We start from the raw sequence: 18162 nt of genomic DNA, 5'->3' as shown, positions 1-18162 counted from the left end.
AATAAAGGGGCGTGGCCTGTCCTCCACAGAGCAGCGGCGACGTGGCGCTCAGCGTGACGGCTGAGAACGTCGACTGCCTGGACAGCGGCGTCGTCTGCAGGAAGTCCCTGGTGGTCCACGTGGGCGGAACCTCGGTGGCCCTCGGCGAGGACTCGGGGGAACCCGTGAGATCATTTCTTCTACTGAAAGCACAACGCAGGCACAAACGTCACGTTTTAACAGGATGTTTCTGTTCTGGCAGGATCCGTCGAGTGTGATTGACAGGAGGCAGAGGATGTTCACGTGGCCGGCCGGGTTCTTCACCGTGGTTCACTTCCCCGATGAAGACGTCACCGTCCTCTGGGACCGGAAGACCACCGTCCACATCCAGGTCGGACCCCGCTGGCAGGTAGGGGGCTCTCCAGGGACAGAAAGCCATTCATGCACCAGGCCTGGTTAAGCTTCATGTTAATATAGATCTTATATATTATATATATATATTATATTATTTATGCGTTCAGGGGAAGCTCGGCGGACTCTGTGGGAACTTTGACACGAAGACGGTGAACGAGATGCGGACGCCTGACAACATCGACTCTGCGACGCCGCAGGAGTTCGGGAACAGCTGGACTTCAGCAGAGGTGAGAGTTCTTTAATGTGCTGTTTCCAGCTCTGGAGTTAGTCAGGCTGTAGTTATAGTTCAGCACTGTACTTAAGTACTAATTGCAATAGGACGTGAAGGAGTTTGTAAAGTGTCTCATTTGCATATTTGGTTTTGTTGTAGTGGTATTTTTAGACTTTAGTATTAGCACACAAAGTATTGGGATGCTTCCACCACCTCCTCTTCACACCCTTGACCTCTAGCCCTGTGGTGTGTGTGTGTGTGTGTGTGTGTGTGTGCAGTGTGTGAGCAGTCCAGACATCAGACACCCCTGCAGCCTCAGTCCGCTCAGGGAGCCGCTGGCAAAGCGCCGCTGTGGCGTCCTGCTGAGCGAGGTCTTCCAGGCCTGCCACCCGGTGGTGAGTCCAGATGCTCACAGACGTATCCATAGATATCAACATGTTATATTCTAAAGTATATATACGTGTATTAAGTATTTACACTTTTGGAGTTACTTTCCACTGAACAAAGCTCCCCCCCCCCCCCCCCCCCCTCAGGTGGACGTCACCTGGTTCTACATGAACTGCCTGGCAGACACGTGCGCCTGCAGCCGGGGGGGCGACTGCGAGTGCTTCTGCACCAGCGTGGCGGCGTACGCGCAGCGCTGCTGTCACCAGGGCGTCCCGGTGGACTGGCGCTCGCCGTCTCTGTGCCGTAAGCACGAAATATTTCACTTTAACGTCCGTCATTACAGAAGAACAACAAGGATAGATGAGAGCATTTCAACCTTAAGGAAACAAACTCAAGTAACAAGTAACAAGAAAGGACCATTTCATCAAATAAGCCGATGTACAACAGGTTCTAGATCAGAACCATTTTAAACCAGTTTAAGGTCTACAGTGTGTTAGTGTTTAGTCTGAAGAGGTGTGTCTTTAGTGTGAAGATGTGAAGGCTCTCTGTGGTCCTGATGTCATCACAGAGCTCCTTCCACCATGCAGTAGGCCTCGTTGAAAACTGGTACCTGTTTCTCCTAATTATGAAGCACTTTTAATTGTTTATATGTAATGTTGATAACTCCCTCCGTTCTTCTTCCTGCAGCATATGACTGTGAATTCTTCAACAAAGGTACACACACACACACACACACACACACACACACACACACACACACACACACACACACACACATCTACAAAGTGGGAGTTGAGCTGATTACATAAAAAGAAGAGGTGATTTAATATTATATACCCTGCGTCCCCCCCCCCCCCAACAGTTCTGGGTAAAGGCCCCTTCAGGCTGGTGACCTTCAGGGATCCAAACCTGGTTCTGGCGGCCAGCGGCTCCAGCGGCTCCAGCGGCTCCGTGTTCCTGCAGCGAGGAAACGTCAGCGCCGCCGCCGGCGTCCTGCTGAGCTTCATGCTGACGCCAGGCCTCAGCAAGGCCCGGCCGCACGGTGAGAGGCCGCCCCCCCCACTCCGCTCAGAGCCCCCCCCCCCCCCCCCCCCCACCCGATGACTCACCCCTCTCCCCCCACAGACACGTCGCGGGTTTCCCTCGAGGCCGCCGACAGACCAAACTACTTCCTGTCGGCGGGCGCCGGCGGCCGGGTGTCTCTGTCCAAGTGGGAGGAGGGCGAGGCCTTCCGGGAGGGGGCCACCTTCGTCCTGCACCGGGACACCTGGATCCCGGGCTACGACGCGCTGGAGTCCCACGCCAGGCCGGGCTTCTTCCTGCACGCCACGCCGGCCCGCCCCCACCTGCTCAAGTACCGGCACGCCGACAGCTTCCGCAAGGCCACGCTGTTCAGGCTGACGGGTATTCTGCTTCCTGCTCAAGTGTTCTGTGTACTCGCCGTGCCCCCCCCCCCCCCCCCCGCCCCCCCCTAAAGGCCCGTGTGTCTTTGCTCGTCAGGCCCCAGCCCGGACGCCCTGCCGGCCCCTCGGTGTCAGTGGAGGTACGATTCCTGCGTGGTGCCCTGCTTCAAGACCTGCGGCGACCCCTCGGCTGAGGCCTGCGCCGGCATCCCGCAGTGAGACCTTTGACCTTTGACCCTCCGTACACAACCCCGAAGCGGCCTGCGCTGGACGCTGTGCTGCCACGTGGAGGTTCACCGTATGTTCTTTTCACGGCCGTGTGTTGCTCTCTCCTCAGAGTGGAGGGCTGCCTTCCTGTGTGCCCCCCCCACATGGTCCTGGATGAGGTGACCCGTCGCTGTGTCTTCTTTGAGGACTGTGAGTAGTGTTTAAATACACAAAACTAACTGATCTCAACATCTACATTGAGTAGACATCATCAACCGAGCTTCCACCAAATGTAACATGTTCCTTTCATGTGGTGCATTCAGACGGGATCAGGTGACCACCCCCCCCTCGCCATGATGACGAGAACCTCTTATGGAATTATTGCAGTAATACATTGAGCTGTACTACGCTGCTAACTGCAGTCTATTGCTGATGTCATCATTGACATCATTGAAATCATAAGTTATAAACAAAAAGAAAGTGAGAGAATGTTTTACGTTACATTTTCAAGTCGGCACCTTCAAACCTTCTAGTTTCAGATCAAACAATACGAACATAGAATAAAATACATATTTAAGCTCCGCCCCCTCCTGCTTTGTCTCATGGACACTGTCTCCATCGTTCAGGCATCAAGGGCCCAGTCGCCGTGAAGCCCGGAGCGCCACCCACTGCAGGGGCCACTTCCACAACCCCCCCCAGCACTGTGGCATCCACCCGCCCGGCCACCACCACCACCGCCACCACCACAGCATCCTCCACCCTTCCCCTCACCCCTCACCCCAGTGAAGCCACCAGCACACAGACCACCTCGTCTAAAGCTCCGCCCCCCTCCACTACGGCGGCTCCCGACCTTTCCAGAACCCCAGCAGCCCCGTCCACACCACCGGCGCCCCCCACCGTCAGCCCCGAGGTGGAGGAACCGCCGGCTACCGTCAGAACGACTGAAGCTTCGGCCACCGCTGCGGCGTGGACGACCACGGCCGCAAGCTCCGCCCCCGGCCCCCTCGGCACCGTCACGTCCACAACGAGTAGCACTCCCCTCCTCCTCACGGCTTCCTCCTGGGTCACCCTCTCCCCCGCCGCCACGACTCCCATAGCCGCCACGACCGCCGTGACCGCCACGACCGCCACAAGCACCACGAGCACCACGAGCACCACGAGCACCACCCTGCAGCGATCTACCGCCACAGCACCGCCCCTCAGAACCTCCCCTCCCACGGAGGCCACAACCCATTCAGTAGTCACTGCGGTGGTCTCAGGCACTTTAGTTACTGACCGGACCACTGCTCCCAGTTCAAGTACCGCTGCGATCACAGACACCAGCACAGAGCCTGGGACAGTCGAGCATCTTTCACCGACAACAACAACAACAACAACAACACCAACAGCAGCAACAGCAGCAACAGCAACAACAGCAACTACAGCAACAACAGCAACTACAGCAACAACAGCAACTACAGCAACTACAGCAACAACAACAGCAACAACAGCAACAACAACTACAGCCATCCCTTCGCATTTAACAGCCTCCGTCACCTCCTCGCCCGGCTCCATCTCCCCTCCTGGTGAAACAGGAAGTACCTCTTTACCCGCCGTCACCACAGAACCAGTCACACCAGTTGCACCTTTCACCCCCAGTCAAACAACACCTTACACAACGACACCTGGTGCCACGGAGACGTTTCTGCACACTGAACCCCCGACTTCTACAGCAGCTGTTCCTGAGATAGCGGCGTCTTCTACGGCCGGCGCTGCATCGACTCCACCTGCTCCACCTGCTCCCTCCTCAGCAGACTGGAGAACAACGAAGAAAGCCACCGCACCTCCACCCATAAAGGTCACCGACATCCTAACTCCCCCCGTGTCCAGCACCACCTCCTGGTCCGTCACCGGCCCGACAGCGGAGAAGACCACAGCGGCTTCCAGACCCCCGGAGGTGTCCACCGCGTCCTCGGGTCCTCCTGGCACCGCGAGACCGACCACTGCGTCCGTGTCTCCTACCGGAAACACCACTGTGTCGCGTCTACCGACGCCAGAGAGCTCCGCCCGTCCGGCTTCTACCGCTCGGGTCTCCGAGCCGTGGCATTGGGACGCCTCCTCCACCTCGAAGACGCAACCGGAGGTTACGTCTAAAACTGTCCTCCTCGAAGTCCCTTCAGCGGGAACTACCGAGGCGCCTCGCCTTCCCGCAGCGTCTAAGCCGCCTGTGACTTCTGTCACCGCTGCTGCAACCGCCAAAACCGCTACGCCCTCGGAAATCGTAGCCACGACAACTAAGACACTGACCTCTCCTCCACCTACGCCCGGCGTCCCTGAGACGCTTCTCACCACCACCTCTACAAGACCTCCGCCGGGTGTTTTGACCACCACGCTGAGACCCGTCACAGTGCAGCCGGTTACCAAGACAACGCATCCGTTGACCGGCATGGCGGAGGAGTCAACCAGCAGGGTAGAGGAGACGACCAGCAGGGCGGCGGTTTCGCCAATGACGCCGACTCCGTCTCGGTCCCCGCCGCACACAGCGACCACGTCCACCGCGGCTCCTCCGGGGTCGACGACTATCCAGGACGTAGCCACCACCCATTCGGTGTCCACTGAAAGATTTACGGCGACCAGCACCACCCAAACAACCCCAGCCGGGTCGACACCCGGGGTTCCCGTGACAACACGGGTTACACCGAGAATCACGACGCCCGAGAGGCCCTCCATCAGGCCGGTCACCGCAGGGGTTACCGTAGCAACGAGCCCCTCAACATCGGCAACCGGATCGTCCACTGCCAGGCCCGGAATGACGACCGCGTCCGGGTTTCCGTCTGCCGGGCCGGTCGCCACGTTGAGCTCGATCACGTCATCGACTCCCGACCTCACCGCCGTCGGGGCGCCGGCCCCCGTTACGGTCGCGGTGACTACGGCCGTCTCCACGACAACGGTCAGAGAGCCGGCCACACTCGAGGGAATCCTGACGACCACGGCGTCCCGGCCGGCGACGCCCCCGCCCGACGCTCACCTCGTCTCTACGCAGAAGCCCGTCGCTACCACGTCACCCCCAGCAGCCACCTCAGTCCACACCACCAATCACACCAGTGCGGCGAGGCCTTCCGCGTCGTCGACGTCGCTCTACGCGCCTTCGGGGACGACCGGACACGCGGCGGAGGTGACCACGTCCAGGGCTACACGGATGTGCACAGTAAGTCGAACTCTAGTCACGTGATTCCTAGTTTTATTTAATGTTTTCCTTCAATTTATTGATAAACCAAACGTAGACGAGACGTTTGTGGAGCTTTCAGCTGAAATCTCCACTTTTGAGATTTATAGTTCAGCCCCTACGGCTCACTTGTCACTTCCTGTCTCTCATTTGGCTCCGCCCAGCCGCCGTACGCGGAGATAATCGACGACTGCACCAAGTTCATCTGCGTCAACAACCAGCTCGTCCTCTTCAACAAGTCCCAGAGCTGCCCCTTCCCCTCCGGCCCCCCGAACTGCGGCCTGCTGGGCTTCGCCGTGCTGGTCAACGGAGACAAGTGCTGCCCGATGTGGGACTGTCCATGTGAGGAAGACTTAAACGTACCCCTCGCGCTTTCCTTCCGCCACCCCCCCCCCCCGTCAGCGCTCATCATGTCCGTCCCCCGTGTGCTGCAGGTCGCTGCTCCGTGTTCCCGGACCTGAGCGTCATCACGTTTGACGGGAACAGCGTCGCCGTCTACAAGGCCGCCGCCTACATCGTGACCCAGCTGCCCAACGAGACCGTCAGCGTCCTGGTCCAGGAGTGTCCCGTCGACTCGGAGTCTCCGGTACGGACACCAGGACACGAGACCTCTGCAGCGGTTTTGGGCTCCGTGAGATCGACGTCTTCTTTTAGACAGGAAGGAAAAACATACAAAATACACGTTTTTTTATTGTTTTATTACTCCAAAAATCACCAAAAGTTAAAACTGGATGACCTCATCTGCATATGTACTCTTTAATTCTTTGACCCCCTTCACCTGTGGTGTCTCCAACATGTGACTAAACTTCTCATTAAAATCACCAAACTTCTACAGAGGGGTTTGTTCACATGTCATCCAGAGACTTATAATACATTAATGAATAAAATCATTAAGGAAATGGATTCATGGAAAATGGAACATTTAACCCAAAAAGGACACTAAGAATTGTCTTACGTGTTCATTTTCTTTTCCAAGCTGCTCTGGAACTTCACCAACTTGTGTCTGGTGGCGATTAACATCACGCACCGATCCGACCACATCATCGTCAACAGGCTGCAGCGGCGGGTGAGACTCCTCATTGCTCCACTTTGCCCTTAAACCCCGGCAGCGTCTCAACGCCTCCTCTTTCAGCTCTACGTCAACTCGCGCTACGCCAAGCCCCGCTTCAAGAAGTTCGGCTTCGAGGTCTACGACACGGGGAACATGTACCTGATCCGCAGCCCGGCCGGCCTCAAGCTGCAGTGGTACCACAGCACCGGCATGCTGGTGATCGACACCGACAGCTCGGGCAGCAAGCTGCACGCCATGGGCCTCTGTGGTGAGTCACACTTGGGTTGCCCCGCCTTCATGGTCTGTTAGTCACCTGTCAATCAGCATGTAGCCCCGCCCTAGAGCCTCCTCTGCTTCATGGTCTGTTAGAGACCTGTCAATCAGCATGTAGCCCCGCCCTAGAGCCTCCCCTGCTTCATGGTCTGTTAGAGACCTGTCAATCAGCATGTAGCCCCGCCCTAGAGCCTCCCCTGCTTCATGGTCTGTTAGAGACCTGTCAATCAGCATGTAGCCCCGCCCTAGAGCCTCCTCTGCTTCATGGTCTGTTAGAGACCTGTCAATCAGCATGTAGCCCCGCCCTAGAGCCTCCTCTGCTTCATGGTCTGTTAGAGACCTGTCAATCCGCATGTAGCCCCGCCCTAGAGCCTCCTCTGCTTCATGGTCTGTTAGAGACCTGTCAATCAGCATGTAGCCCCGCCCTAGAGCCTCCTCTGCTTCATGGTCTGTTAGAGACCTGTCAATCCGCATGTAGCCCCGCCCTAGAGCCTCCTCTGCTTCATGGTCTGTTAGAGTCCTGTCAATCCGCATGTAGCCCCGCCCTAGAGCCTCCCCTGCTTAATGGTCTGTTAGAGACCTGTCAATCAGCATGTAGCCCCGCCCTAGAGCCTCCCCTGCTTCATGGTCTGTTAGAGACCTGTCAATCAGCATGTAGCCCCGCCCTAGAGCCTCCTCTGCTTCATGGTCTTGTGGCCCCCCATCGGCCCCCCCCCTCAGGCTTCTGTGACGGGGACCCGTCCAACGACCTGACTCTGGCCAACGGCTCCACGGTGGGCGCCGGCGAGGATCCGGACGTGTTCATCGACAGCTGGCAGGTGCCCAACACCACCAGCTACGTCAGCCACAGCCGTCGCCGCCCGCTCAACTGCTCCACCAGCGACTGCTCCGCCTGCCTGCTGATGCTGCAGGACGAGGCCTTCCAGCCCTGCAGCGCCTTCGTACGTACCCCCCCCCCCCCCGCTTTAACCCAGCTGGTAGACCATGTGTTGTCTTAAAATGTTCAAACTGGTTGTGGCCTCTTCTCTCACTTCTCTTCAGTAAAAAACTGTATTTAGAATGAGGAGATCTGTTTTCTTCCCGTTTGCAGGTCCCGCCGAGCACCTTCTGCGAGGTCTGGGTGCGCGACGAAGAGTACGTGAACAACCAGTGCGTGGCGCTGGCCGCCTACGTGGCTTCCTGCCACAAGTTCCACATCTGCATCGAGTGGAGGAGACCGGACTACTGCCGTAAGCCCCGCGTGACGTCACGTCTCGTGCTCAGCGTAGAATGAATAAGCAGAGCGTCCTTGTCTCAACGCAGCCTTCTCCTGCCCCGAGGCGCTGCGCTATCAGGCCTGTCTGCCCGCCTGCACCTCGCAGTCCTGCCCCAACCACGACTTCGACTCGGACCCGGACCAGTGCTCGGGCCTGACGGAGGGCTGCGTGTGCCCCGAGGGAACCCTCCTCCACCGGCCCTACTCCGCCCTCTGCATCCCCCCGGACAAGTGTGGTGAGGCCCCCCCCCGTTTACAGACGCCATCTTGGATTGTGCCCGTTACTTGTGAAGAGGAGGAAAACGTTGATACGACACCTCATGTTGTAGATAAAACGTAACGTTCATAGATGTGTGTGTACAAGGTGCACACTATACAGTGTTAGCGTAGCTTAGCACCAGTCAGAGCTACGTGCATAGATGTGTGTGTACAAGGTGCACACTATACAGTGTTAGCGTAGCTTAGCACCAGTCAGAGCTACGTGCATTGATGTGTGTGTACAAGGTGCACACTATACAGTGTTAGCGTAGCTTAGCACCAGTCAGAGCTACGTGCATTGATGTGTGTGTACAAGGTGCACACTATACAGTGTTAGCGTAGCTTAGCACCAGTCAGAGCTACGTGCATTGATGTGTGTGTACAAGGTGCACACTATACAGTGCTAGCGTAGCTTAGCACCAGTCAGAGCTCCACCCTCAAAAGCCTCGTGACACATTTAGGAGTTTTGTGTCGGGTGTTTTGAGCCCCTGATGAACCCGCCGTGTGTCCCGCAGCCTGCACCGACAGCGCCGGCGTTCCCCGCGCTCACGGCGACGTGTGGAAGGCCTCCGAGGCCGCCTGCTGCATGTACCGCTGCGACAACGACGCCGTCCTCCCGGTGGAGTACGACTGCTCCGCCGCGCCGCCGCCGCTGTGCCTCCGGGCCGCCGAGGTCCTCGTGGGCCTCGCCGACGACGCCAGCTGCTGCCCGCGGAAAGTCTGCGGTGAGGCCCGCCGCCCGGAGCGCCGCATCATCAACGGCTCTAATGTGTGACTCATCCACGTGTGGTTGTGTTGTGTCACAGTGTGTAACCAGAGCCTGTGTGACTCCGCCCCCCCGCGGTGTAAGTACGGGGAGAAGCTGGTGTCGTACTACAGAGCCGACTCCTGCTGCCCGGACTACGTGTGTGGTGAGTTTACTGATGTTTGGTGTCTTTATGCTAAGCTAAGCTAGCATCCTCAGCCTTTGTATTGCTTATACAATGTGGTTTATTTTGTAATTGAACTCGATTTATGACCTTTTCCTTTTCCTTCGCCGTGTCTCAGAGTGCGATCCCGACCTCTGTGAGTCGGACGTTCCCGCCTGCCGAGGCGACCAGACGGCGATCGCCACCAGAGCCGAAGGCAGCTGCTGCCTCGCACACATCTGCAGTCAGTCCCCAAACCACAGACATTTAACCTCAGGGGAAGCAAAGCCGTCGCTGTAAATGTGTGTGTCTTTTTCACCGCAGTGTGTTCTTCCTGCCTGGAGGCGCCTCCGCTCTGCCAGGACGGCGAGGTGCTGACGGTGGACGGGAACGCCACGGAGCGCTGCTGCCCCGCCTACCAGTGTGGTCAGAAAACACACACATAAGAAAGAAGTAGTACATGCAAATCTTGTGTTTGCGTGTACATTTACACACGCAAGGAGTTCGTTTGGACCAGAATCGACATGACTAGTTTTGTTGTGTGTGTGTGTGTGCAGTGTGTGAGCCCTACAGGTGTCCTGTGCTGCTCTGTCCCGTTGGGATGTCGGTGGCGTCCCGCTCCAGGCCCGGTCGCTGCTGTCCGAACCAAACATGCGGTACGGAGCAGCTTTAAATGAGATTAAGATCCACCTCCACATATAAAGGACTAACAGCTGACCGGTGGAGATAATTCCTTATTTCTGTGATTTCAGAGTGTTCCTGTGAGAAGATCGTCTCCCCTAAATGTGGCCTGGTGCGTTATTTGTTATTTGTAGTTTCCCTTTGGATGCAAATGTTTTGGCGCCCAGAAACCTCCCAAACATGAAATAATGAAGTGGAGTCCGAGGGCAGCGGGGTGTGTGCAGGTAAAGATGAGGTCACGTCATAATGTTTGTGATCTGGGGCTCAGGGGGAAGCCGCCCAGCTGGACCGGGCCTCGCTGTCCGACCCACAGAACCAGTGCGCCTGCAAAAGATACAAGTGTGGTGAGTTCCTCGAGTTGTGTGAGCTGCTGCGCCTTTGTGACCACGCACCGATTTACCACATTTATCCAAACACAGACGTTATATCGCAGTAGTTATACAGTTAATGTAAGATGACGCTGGCTGAACAGAGGTCAGAGACCCCGTGTTGACCGCGACCTCTGACCTTCTCAGTGCGCGAGGCGGTGTGTGTGTTCGGCGAGCGCGGCGTGCTGCGTCCGGGTCAGACGCTGGTGGAGCGCCACGCAGACGGAGTGTGTCACAGCCGGCAGTGCAGCCGCAGCCTGGACCCGACCAGCGGCTTCCACCTGCTGCGCAGCGCCAGCATCAACTGCTCCGCCCACTGCCGCCCGGTGAGGCACACGCACACACACACACGCACACACACACGCACGCACACACGCACGCACACACACACGCACACGCGCACACACACACACACACACACACACACACACACACACACACACGCACGCACACACACACACACACACGCACACACACGCACGCACACACACACACGCACACACACACGCACGCACACACACACGCACACGCGCACACACACACACACACACACACACACACACACACACACACGCACGCACACACACACACACGCACACACACGCACGCACACACACACACACACACACACACGCACACACACGCACGCACACACACACACGCACACACACACGCACGCACGTCACCACGTCCCACACTGATCGACCCCGTCTTTCAGAACCAGATCTACGTCCCTGCGAAGGACCAGACTACGTGCTGCGGGGTTTGTAAGAACATTTCGTGCCTCTACGAACACGAGAACGGGACATCTGTCCTCTTCAAGGTGACCAATCATCAATTCATCCATTCATTCATCCATTCATCCATTCATTCGTCCATTCATCCATTCATTCGTCCATTCATCCATTCATTCGTCCATTTGTCCATTTTTCCATCCATTCATCCATTCATAGAGGACATAGTATGGAATGTTGTTAAGAGCATTCTTTCATGTGTTAAAGCTGCAGTCATTAAGAAGTCCGTAGTACTGGAGTACATCAGTAGTACTTGTAATGGAGTACATCAGTAGTACTAGTACTGGAATACATCAGTAGTACTAGTACTGGAGTACATCAGTAGTACTAGTACTGGAGTACAGTTGATGCCGTGTGTGTTTTCAGCCGGGGAAGTCGTGGGTATCGAACTGTGTGAAGTTCGACTGCGTGGACACTCTGTCGGGGCCGACGCTCATCTCGTACTCCTACAGCTGCCCCCCCTTCAACGAGACCGAGTGCATGAAGGTCAGAGCACGCACACACGCACACACACACACACGCACACACACACACACGCACACACACACACACACACGCCTCATGTTCATCTCAAGTGATAAACTGCAAACTGAAACTACAAAGGATTCTCGGGCAGGTGAGTCTGCAACGATCGCTGCAGGAACCTTTGACTGAATGAGTGACCCTCAAATGACCATCAGTAGACTCACACATTGACTCCTCACCATCTCACGTCTCCTCTGCATCAGGTCGGCGGGACCGTCGTAAGTTACGTGGACGGGTGCTGCAAGACGTGTGAGTACCTGATCCAGCGCAGCCCGCGCGCTTAGCGTAGCGCCGTAGACACCGAAGAGCGCCTGCACCTGCCGCCCAACATGTGTCCCACATGTTCGCCCTTCAGTTGAGAAATATCCTCGCTGACCTGGATCCTCGCCGGTGTTTAATGTGTTCAGATATGCGTGCTCCTCAGAGGACGACCCTCCAAAGTGATGATAGCTGTAGAATAGTCCCTGAAAAGCCTCTGATTTCATGCAAGTGGCTTTTTGGTTGATGTGCTGCAGCTTACCTTCATGTACCAATCCCCCCCCCCCCCTCCTCCCCATCCAGGTACTGGATTCTCTCTGTTCCCTTTCCCCTTTAGCCCCATGACTCCCACAGTTAACACAAACTGTGAACGAGGTACCAAAAACAACAAGGCGTGTGCGTGCCATTGTTGCTATTCAACAATGTACTCCCTCCAAAAAAATCTCAATCCATACAACAGGCAGGAAGTGACTGCAAACTAAATGTGCAGAACGCTCCTCTCACCTGCCGCCTCAGTTCAGGTGTCTGCGAGGTAAAAATCACTGGAATACCACCGAAATAAGAAAACATGTATATCTAGAACATATGAAGCCAATGTTGCCTCCTCCTCGCTTCATGTTCTTCTGAAGGAACTTTTTAGTTCTTTTAAAAAAATTGATTTCAGTCTTTAAAAAATGTGATGATGAAATTTTCAAACGGGATTTGACACCTGAAAGGAGGCGGAGACACAAAAATCCTTCATGCAGGCCGTGAATGATGTCACACTTGAGAGGACAGTTACGAGTATTCGCCCCCCCAACCCTTCCCCACCCCCCCTCCCCTTGAGTCACCTACATGTACAACTCTTTCCCCATTTAGCGCTGTCTGGGCAGTGCATTGTTGATTGCCAACAATGTGCTGTTGGTAGTTGCGCCGGTAGTCGGGTAGACGTCTGCATGTCTCAGTAGAGGGCGAGTTGGTGTCAGGAGGAGGGCGAGGGGAGATCTGCATGCTGCTGTGCGGCTCCGCCACCAGGGGGCGCTGCCTGGAGCTGCTATGTGAGCAACATGTCAAATACTCATCAGTGAATCTACTGTGGATTCATTTAGAAACTCTCTGAGTCAAAAACTGAATACTCAGAGAGGTCTGACTTTCTTTTCATTAATAATTAAATCTGAGTGCTGACCTTAGTTCTGAAGAAAAGACCAATTGATTATTGTTGCAATGCATCTACTTTTTTTGGAACATAGCCCCCATTCTGTCGTGTAAATATCTGCATAATTATGGTAACTATTTAGTGGTTTTCCACAGTTTGAGCCAAAGGGAGCATATAGATTTAAAACAGAAGAGGCTCCAGTACGGCGCCGAGGGGAACGCCGCATGTCATAATCCAAAGACACAAATTGGTCTCTGTCGCTTTATACAAGATTTAAACCAGTTTAATGCTGATTAGTCAGTCAGTATACTGAGACCTAATACTATTAAGACTAAAATGATAATACTTAGACTTAAATGATGACTCCAAGCGGATGTAACTGAAAGATTGGGGGATGTGATTGGGACAAAAACCTGAATGGAAGAATTAAAAAACATTGGTTTGGTACCAAGACGTTTCCTTCTCCAATGGCTCCATAACTGCATATTTCAGGGTGCGTAGAAAGACACCGGAATTGTTTTATTCCAAATGATTAATGTGATGTAGTACATACTTACTACAGAGTACAGAGTACGAGTTTGGAGCCATTTTGAACATGTGATAAAGGCACAAAGCGTCTCCTCAGTTCTTTACTTTTTTTTGCCTCGTTTGTGAAGCTTCCTCTTTTCGTTGCTTTCTAGCTTCAGAGCTTTCCTGTGAAGTGTACTTTGTGTCCTTCATCTAACTTCACCATCCACTGAAACATCTCGTGCATGATCTTCCCTCCTCTGGAAATCCTTCCCCCTCTTGCGGGTATTTGCTGCGTCTCCTGGTGCAACTAGAGATGGGGTTTCTTTTGCTCGTTGCTCTTTGCTATTTCTCACGTTAACTTTGTCCCGACTGATGTGGTCCGTTGTCGTGTGAACAGGCAAAGAAGACGGGAAGTCGTGTCAGAAGGTCACGGTGAGGATGACCATCAGGAAGAACGACTGCCGCAGCAACAGGCCGGTACGTCCTGGAGAAAAGTCCAAACCTGCAGGGGTAGAGGAAGTCAAGAAGTCTATTGATCTATATTGTGTACACTTTTTCATTTTGTTGTATTACTTTATTTGTTAAGTCTCTTTGTACGTTCATATAACACCTCTGGTCCTCTCACCTGCCAGGTGAACATCGTGTCATGTGACGGGAAGTGTCCGTCTGCCAGCATCTACAACTACAACATCAACACCTACGCTCGCTTCTGCAAGTGTTGCCGGGAGACGGGTCTGCAGCGGCGCTCTGTGCAGCTCTACTGCAGCAGCAACGCAACCTGGGTCAGCTACAGCATCCAGGAGCCCACCGAGTGCTCCTGCCAGTGGTCCTGATCTCACACACACACACACGCACACACACACACACACACACACACACACACACACACACACACACGCGACCGCTGTTCAGATCCTATTGCATCACAACGCAGAAGAAGAAACCTCAGCCATGTTGCTTTAGTTGAGAGAGTAGAATACTGAGCCCCGATTGGCTGCTCCGGTCAGGTGTTCTGCTGCCTCCGCTGGCAGGGAGGTGGTACTGCACGGCACAGAAGCTCGACCTTTGACCTTTTATATATGCTGTCGCAGAAGTGATTAAAGAAACACTTGTGTCGACCTTTTGGTTCATTAGAAAATGTCGAATTTTATTTTAATAAAGGAATTCTTATGGCTGATTTTAACAGACTAAAACTAAGAATGTTCTTGCTGTGAAACCTGTGAGAATATCCTTCTCTAATGTGCTCTAATACATCAAAATATATAAATAATGAATAAAAACTGCAGTGAAGTCCGTCTGCATTTTAAAATATCAATAAAAAAAATTAATAAGATCCCATTTTATTTTTTTATTGAAAAATGTATTTTTATGGGCAAAAATTCTCTGGTATATATTTGAAAAAAAGATTATTAGAGCACAGAAACAAGTGGTGACAGATGTCTGTTCTCATTTTAAAGTGAGTGGATTCTTTTGTTCTTTTTTTAACTCCTCTAAAAACCCCGCAGCAGAGAGGTCAAAGGTTTCACGGCGCCTGCAGACAAATAAAAGGTCACACGTGCTGCCGTGACTCGAAGGCTTTAAAGGACGAGGGCGTGACGTGGATCAGGACACCCGGTTCAGTCCGGTGTCATCAGCGGTCACAATTTACCCAGAATTCCTGATGTCGTGCCTTATTTTTTTTGTAAATATCTTTTTTTTCGATCAGATTGTTAGATGTTTTACTTTTAGAACGGTAATAAAGTGTATATTCAGTGATGTGAATTATACTTGATATAATCAACACTAGAGAGGTGTATTAACTGATTTAAATCCAGCTGTACGTGGAGCACTTTATTTATTTATTGGTAGAGCGCAGACGTGAAGAGAAGCATTCGACCCGCTTGTACCTCCAGACTACCACGTGGAAACAAAAAAACAACTATCCAAACGTGACAAAGTGACAAAAACAGTTGATTTAAAGAGGATTTGTATCATAAAAATGTACATTTGCATTTTCAATAAATATTTCCTGGAAAATATGTAACTTGTTTGCCCTGTAAATTATGTGCTGTACAGGTAATGTTTGTTTTTGTTGTATCGTATATTATAGTAAGAGCAAAAAATAATCTTTAACAATGTATAATAAATTTAAATTTAAATTTTTAAATTTAAAAAGTGCACGTATTTGATGCTAATTAAATCAAAATAAAGACAAAGTTAAAAGAAAGCATTTTAATTGAAGAGCAACTTTAGTATCATTAGTGTGAAATCTCAACATGAGGGAAATGAAGTAACTAAGTTTAGTTTTCTTTAGTGTGTAAATAATATGTTTTTTTGTGTGTCTACACGCTTGTTTGCTGCAATCTGGCACCTGCCCACTAGGGGGCGCCGGACCCTTCACACCTTTACGCCCCCCTCAGTCTTTGCTTTGAAAAGAACTTCTGTTACTGCTATGCTAAGCTAGCTGCTAGGCTACTTCCATCTCAGTCTGCAGGGGACACCACTGTGTCCCCAAAGGACAGTGGTTGGAAAACGTCCTGCTAAATGTGGGACATTGTTAAATGATGGAGAGATGAGAGCAAAGGACAACAGGAAGAGTCGCTAGTTCAACATGTTCCACCTCCAACATGATCACATGTGTGTAGCTTGGGTTTCAAATAACATCATAACATAAACACTGCTGCAGTAGTTTGATCAAATTACAGAAATTACAACAGTAATTGGAACTAAAATGTATTTTTTAATGAGAACTGCTCAGGAATAGCGTAAAATTAGAAACTAATAGATAAATTGTCGGCTGGTTCGACTTTGTTGACACCAGGAGAAGAAGCAGCAGGTCCGGCTGAGTCACAGGTGGAGGAAGGGAAGTCGGAGGGTGGAGGTGTAGCGCTTCCAGGCACCACCCTCCTACGCATAGGAACAGTGTTTTGTGGAATCCGGGGGGGTCATAATGGGGGAGGGCAGCCGCTCCAGTTACACAGTGGATGTGTAAAGTAATAGTAATTAGTTGTACAACTCAATCCATTAAATAGTTCCATCTGACAGACAAATAGTTCACCTTTTCCATTGCTGGACTGTGATTGGTCCCTGCTTCGCTCGCCCTCTCCTGGCCTCTGATTGGCTGTTTGCCCCGAGGTGTTTTCAGGCTGCAGGGCCTCTTTAACGGCTTCTCCAGAAGCAGCAATAGCAGAAAGCCCAATATCACGGAAGAAAACAGCAGTCTGATAATATCTTCATGTCATTCATTAATATGTTTTAGGACCATTTAATAAAAACTAAATACTGATCCTCTCATTGTGAATCCACATGAACCCGATCTAGTGCACGTGGAATAATGCTAAATAAAGGCGCACACCTGAATGCTTGTTTTGGGTCCATCGGAGTCGGGGTGCGTTCCAATAGGAGGCCGGCCGAGTTAAAGGCCACTTGTCTTAGGTTTCAGCAGCTGCTAAATTTAACGTGGAGCCTCCTCACTGAGCAGCGAGTTCTTTCCCAACGCAACACGTCTCACTTCCACAAGTCAACACACACCTTCACCAGATAAACGCAGGGAGCTAAAACCAAGAATAAATCAATGAGCTGCAATAAAACAAAGGTGATTTTCAGCTGACTTTTAATTCATTCATTCAAGGGATGGTGCCTTCAATTTATAAATATTCTAACAACTCATCCCCTGCTTTTAATACTAAGTGATGTATAGATGAGTCTCTGAATGAACACTGACTGAAAGTCATTTTAAAGAGAAGTTTAGTCACACGATGACTTAATGAAGACGCTCCATGTGAGGAGGGTCAAAGGATTAAACAAATGTGAAACTTCACCACTTCAATAAGAGGAGCATTTTTTGAATTAAAGAGGAGTTTTGTAGTTAGTTCACTTTGACACACACAGGAGACGAGTCATTTAGGTTCAGGCAGCGAAACCACTTTCATGAAAAAACGTGGTGGTTGAGGTTGTGGTAACCACGGAAACGTCACACATCCAGGCTGACTATGGAGATCTGCCTCCTGCATCCGTAGGTAAGAACGCTGATGTTAAAATAAGTGAACCATGGATATATAAAAAGTTATATAAAAGTTATATATTTATATGAAACCATTGAAAGACATTTCAAAGGTTTAGATGTGATCATCTTGCAGCACAATGAGCAGCATCTCAGGTTTGAATATTAAAAGAAGGCCTTCTTTTAGATTTGAGCTAATTCAGTGTTCATAGTTATCATTAAAGATCGCTCATCAGCAGACTGAGGGGTTTGTGGGGGAGGCCTTCTCACACACAACCACACACACACACACACACCCCTCAGATGATTGGTCAGTGACACCACAGCCCCGCCCCCACAGTGACTCCTTCGCAGAGAG

At 52.2% G+C, this 18162-nt stretch overlaps 1 protein-coding gene across 1 annotated transcript in view; it reads left to right on the top strand.

The window, feature by feature from the left end:
• Nucleotides 1–15840, top strand: part of otog (otogelin) — a 29152-nt gene extending 13312 nt beyond the window's left edge. Inside the window, exons 23-55 of the mRNA XM_062562031.1 lie at nt 30–164; nt 242–388; nt 501–620; nt 883–999; nt 1138–1294; nt 1679–1705; nt 1854–2033; nt 2117–2395; nt 2492–2609; nt 2732–2811; nt 2925–2934; nt 3385–3899; nt 4128–5788; nt 5971–6148; nt 6241–6392; nt 6783–6872; nt 6939–7125; nt 7851–8071; nt 8221–8359; nt 8433–8621; nt 9159–9368; nt 9450–9554; nt 9691–9795; nt 9876–9977; nt 10109–10207; nt 10304–10344; nt 10501–10576; nt 10748–10926; nt 11319–11423; nt 11761–11880; nt 12123–12168; nt 14220–14299; nt 14455–15840. Coding sequence (XP_062418015.1) covers nt 30–164; nt 242–388; nt 501–620; nt 883–999; nt 1138–1294; nt 1679–1705; nt 1854–2033; nt 2117–2395; nt 2492–2609; nt 2732–2811; nt 2925–2934; nt 3385–3899; nt 4128–5788; nt 5971–6148; nt 6241–6392; nt 6783–6872; nt 6939–7125; nt 7851–8071; nt 8221–8359; nt 8433–8621; nt 9159–9368; nt 9450–9554; nt 9691–9795; nt 9876–9977; nt 10109–10207; nt 10304–10344; nt 10501–10576; nt 10748–10926; nt 11319–11423; nt 11761–11880; nt 12123–12168; nt 14220–14299; nt 14455–14655 — 6171 coding nt within the window. The 3' untranslated portion in view covers nt 14656–15840. The remainder of the gene's footprint in view (nt 1–29; nt 165–241; nt 389–500; nt 621–882; nt 1000–1137; nt 1295–1678; nt 1706–1853; nt 2034–2116; nt 2396–2491; nt 2610–2731; nt 2812–2924; nt 2935–3384; nt 3900–4127; nt 5789–5970; nt 6149–6240; nt 6393–6782; nt 6873–6938; nt 7126–7850; nt 8072–8220; nt 8360–8432; nt 8622–9158; nt 9369–9449; nt 9555–9690; nt 9796–9875; nt 9978–10108; nt 10208–10303; nt 10345–10500; nt 10577–10747; nt 10927–11318; nt 11424–11760; nt 11881–12122; nt 12169–14219; nt 14300–14454) is intronic.
• Nucleotides 15841–18162: the final 2322 nt, after the last annotated feature.

The sequence above is a fragment of the Pungitius pungitius genome, chromosome 4, assembly GCF_949316345.1.
Source record: "Pungitius pungitius chromosome 4, fPunPun2.1, whole genome shotgun sequence".
In the NCBI taxonomy this organism is placed as follows: domain Eukaryota; kingdom Metazoa; phylum Chordata; class Actinopteri; order Perciformes; family Gasterosteidae; genus Pungitius; species Pungitius pungitius.
Note: the sequence above shows the minus strand (reverse complement) of the source record. Positions and strands in the feature narration are given on the sequence as shown.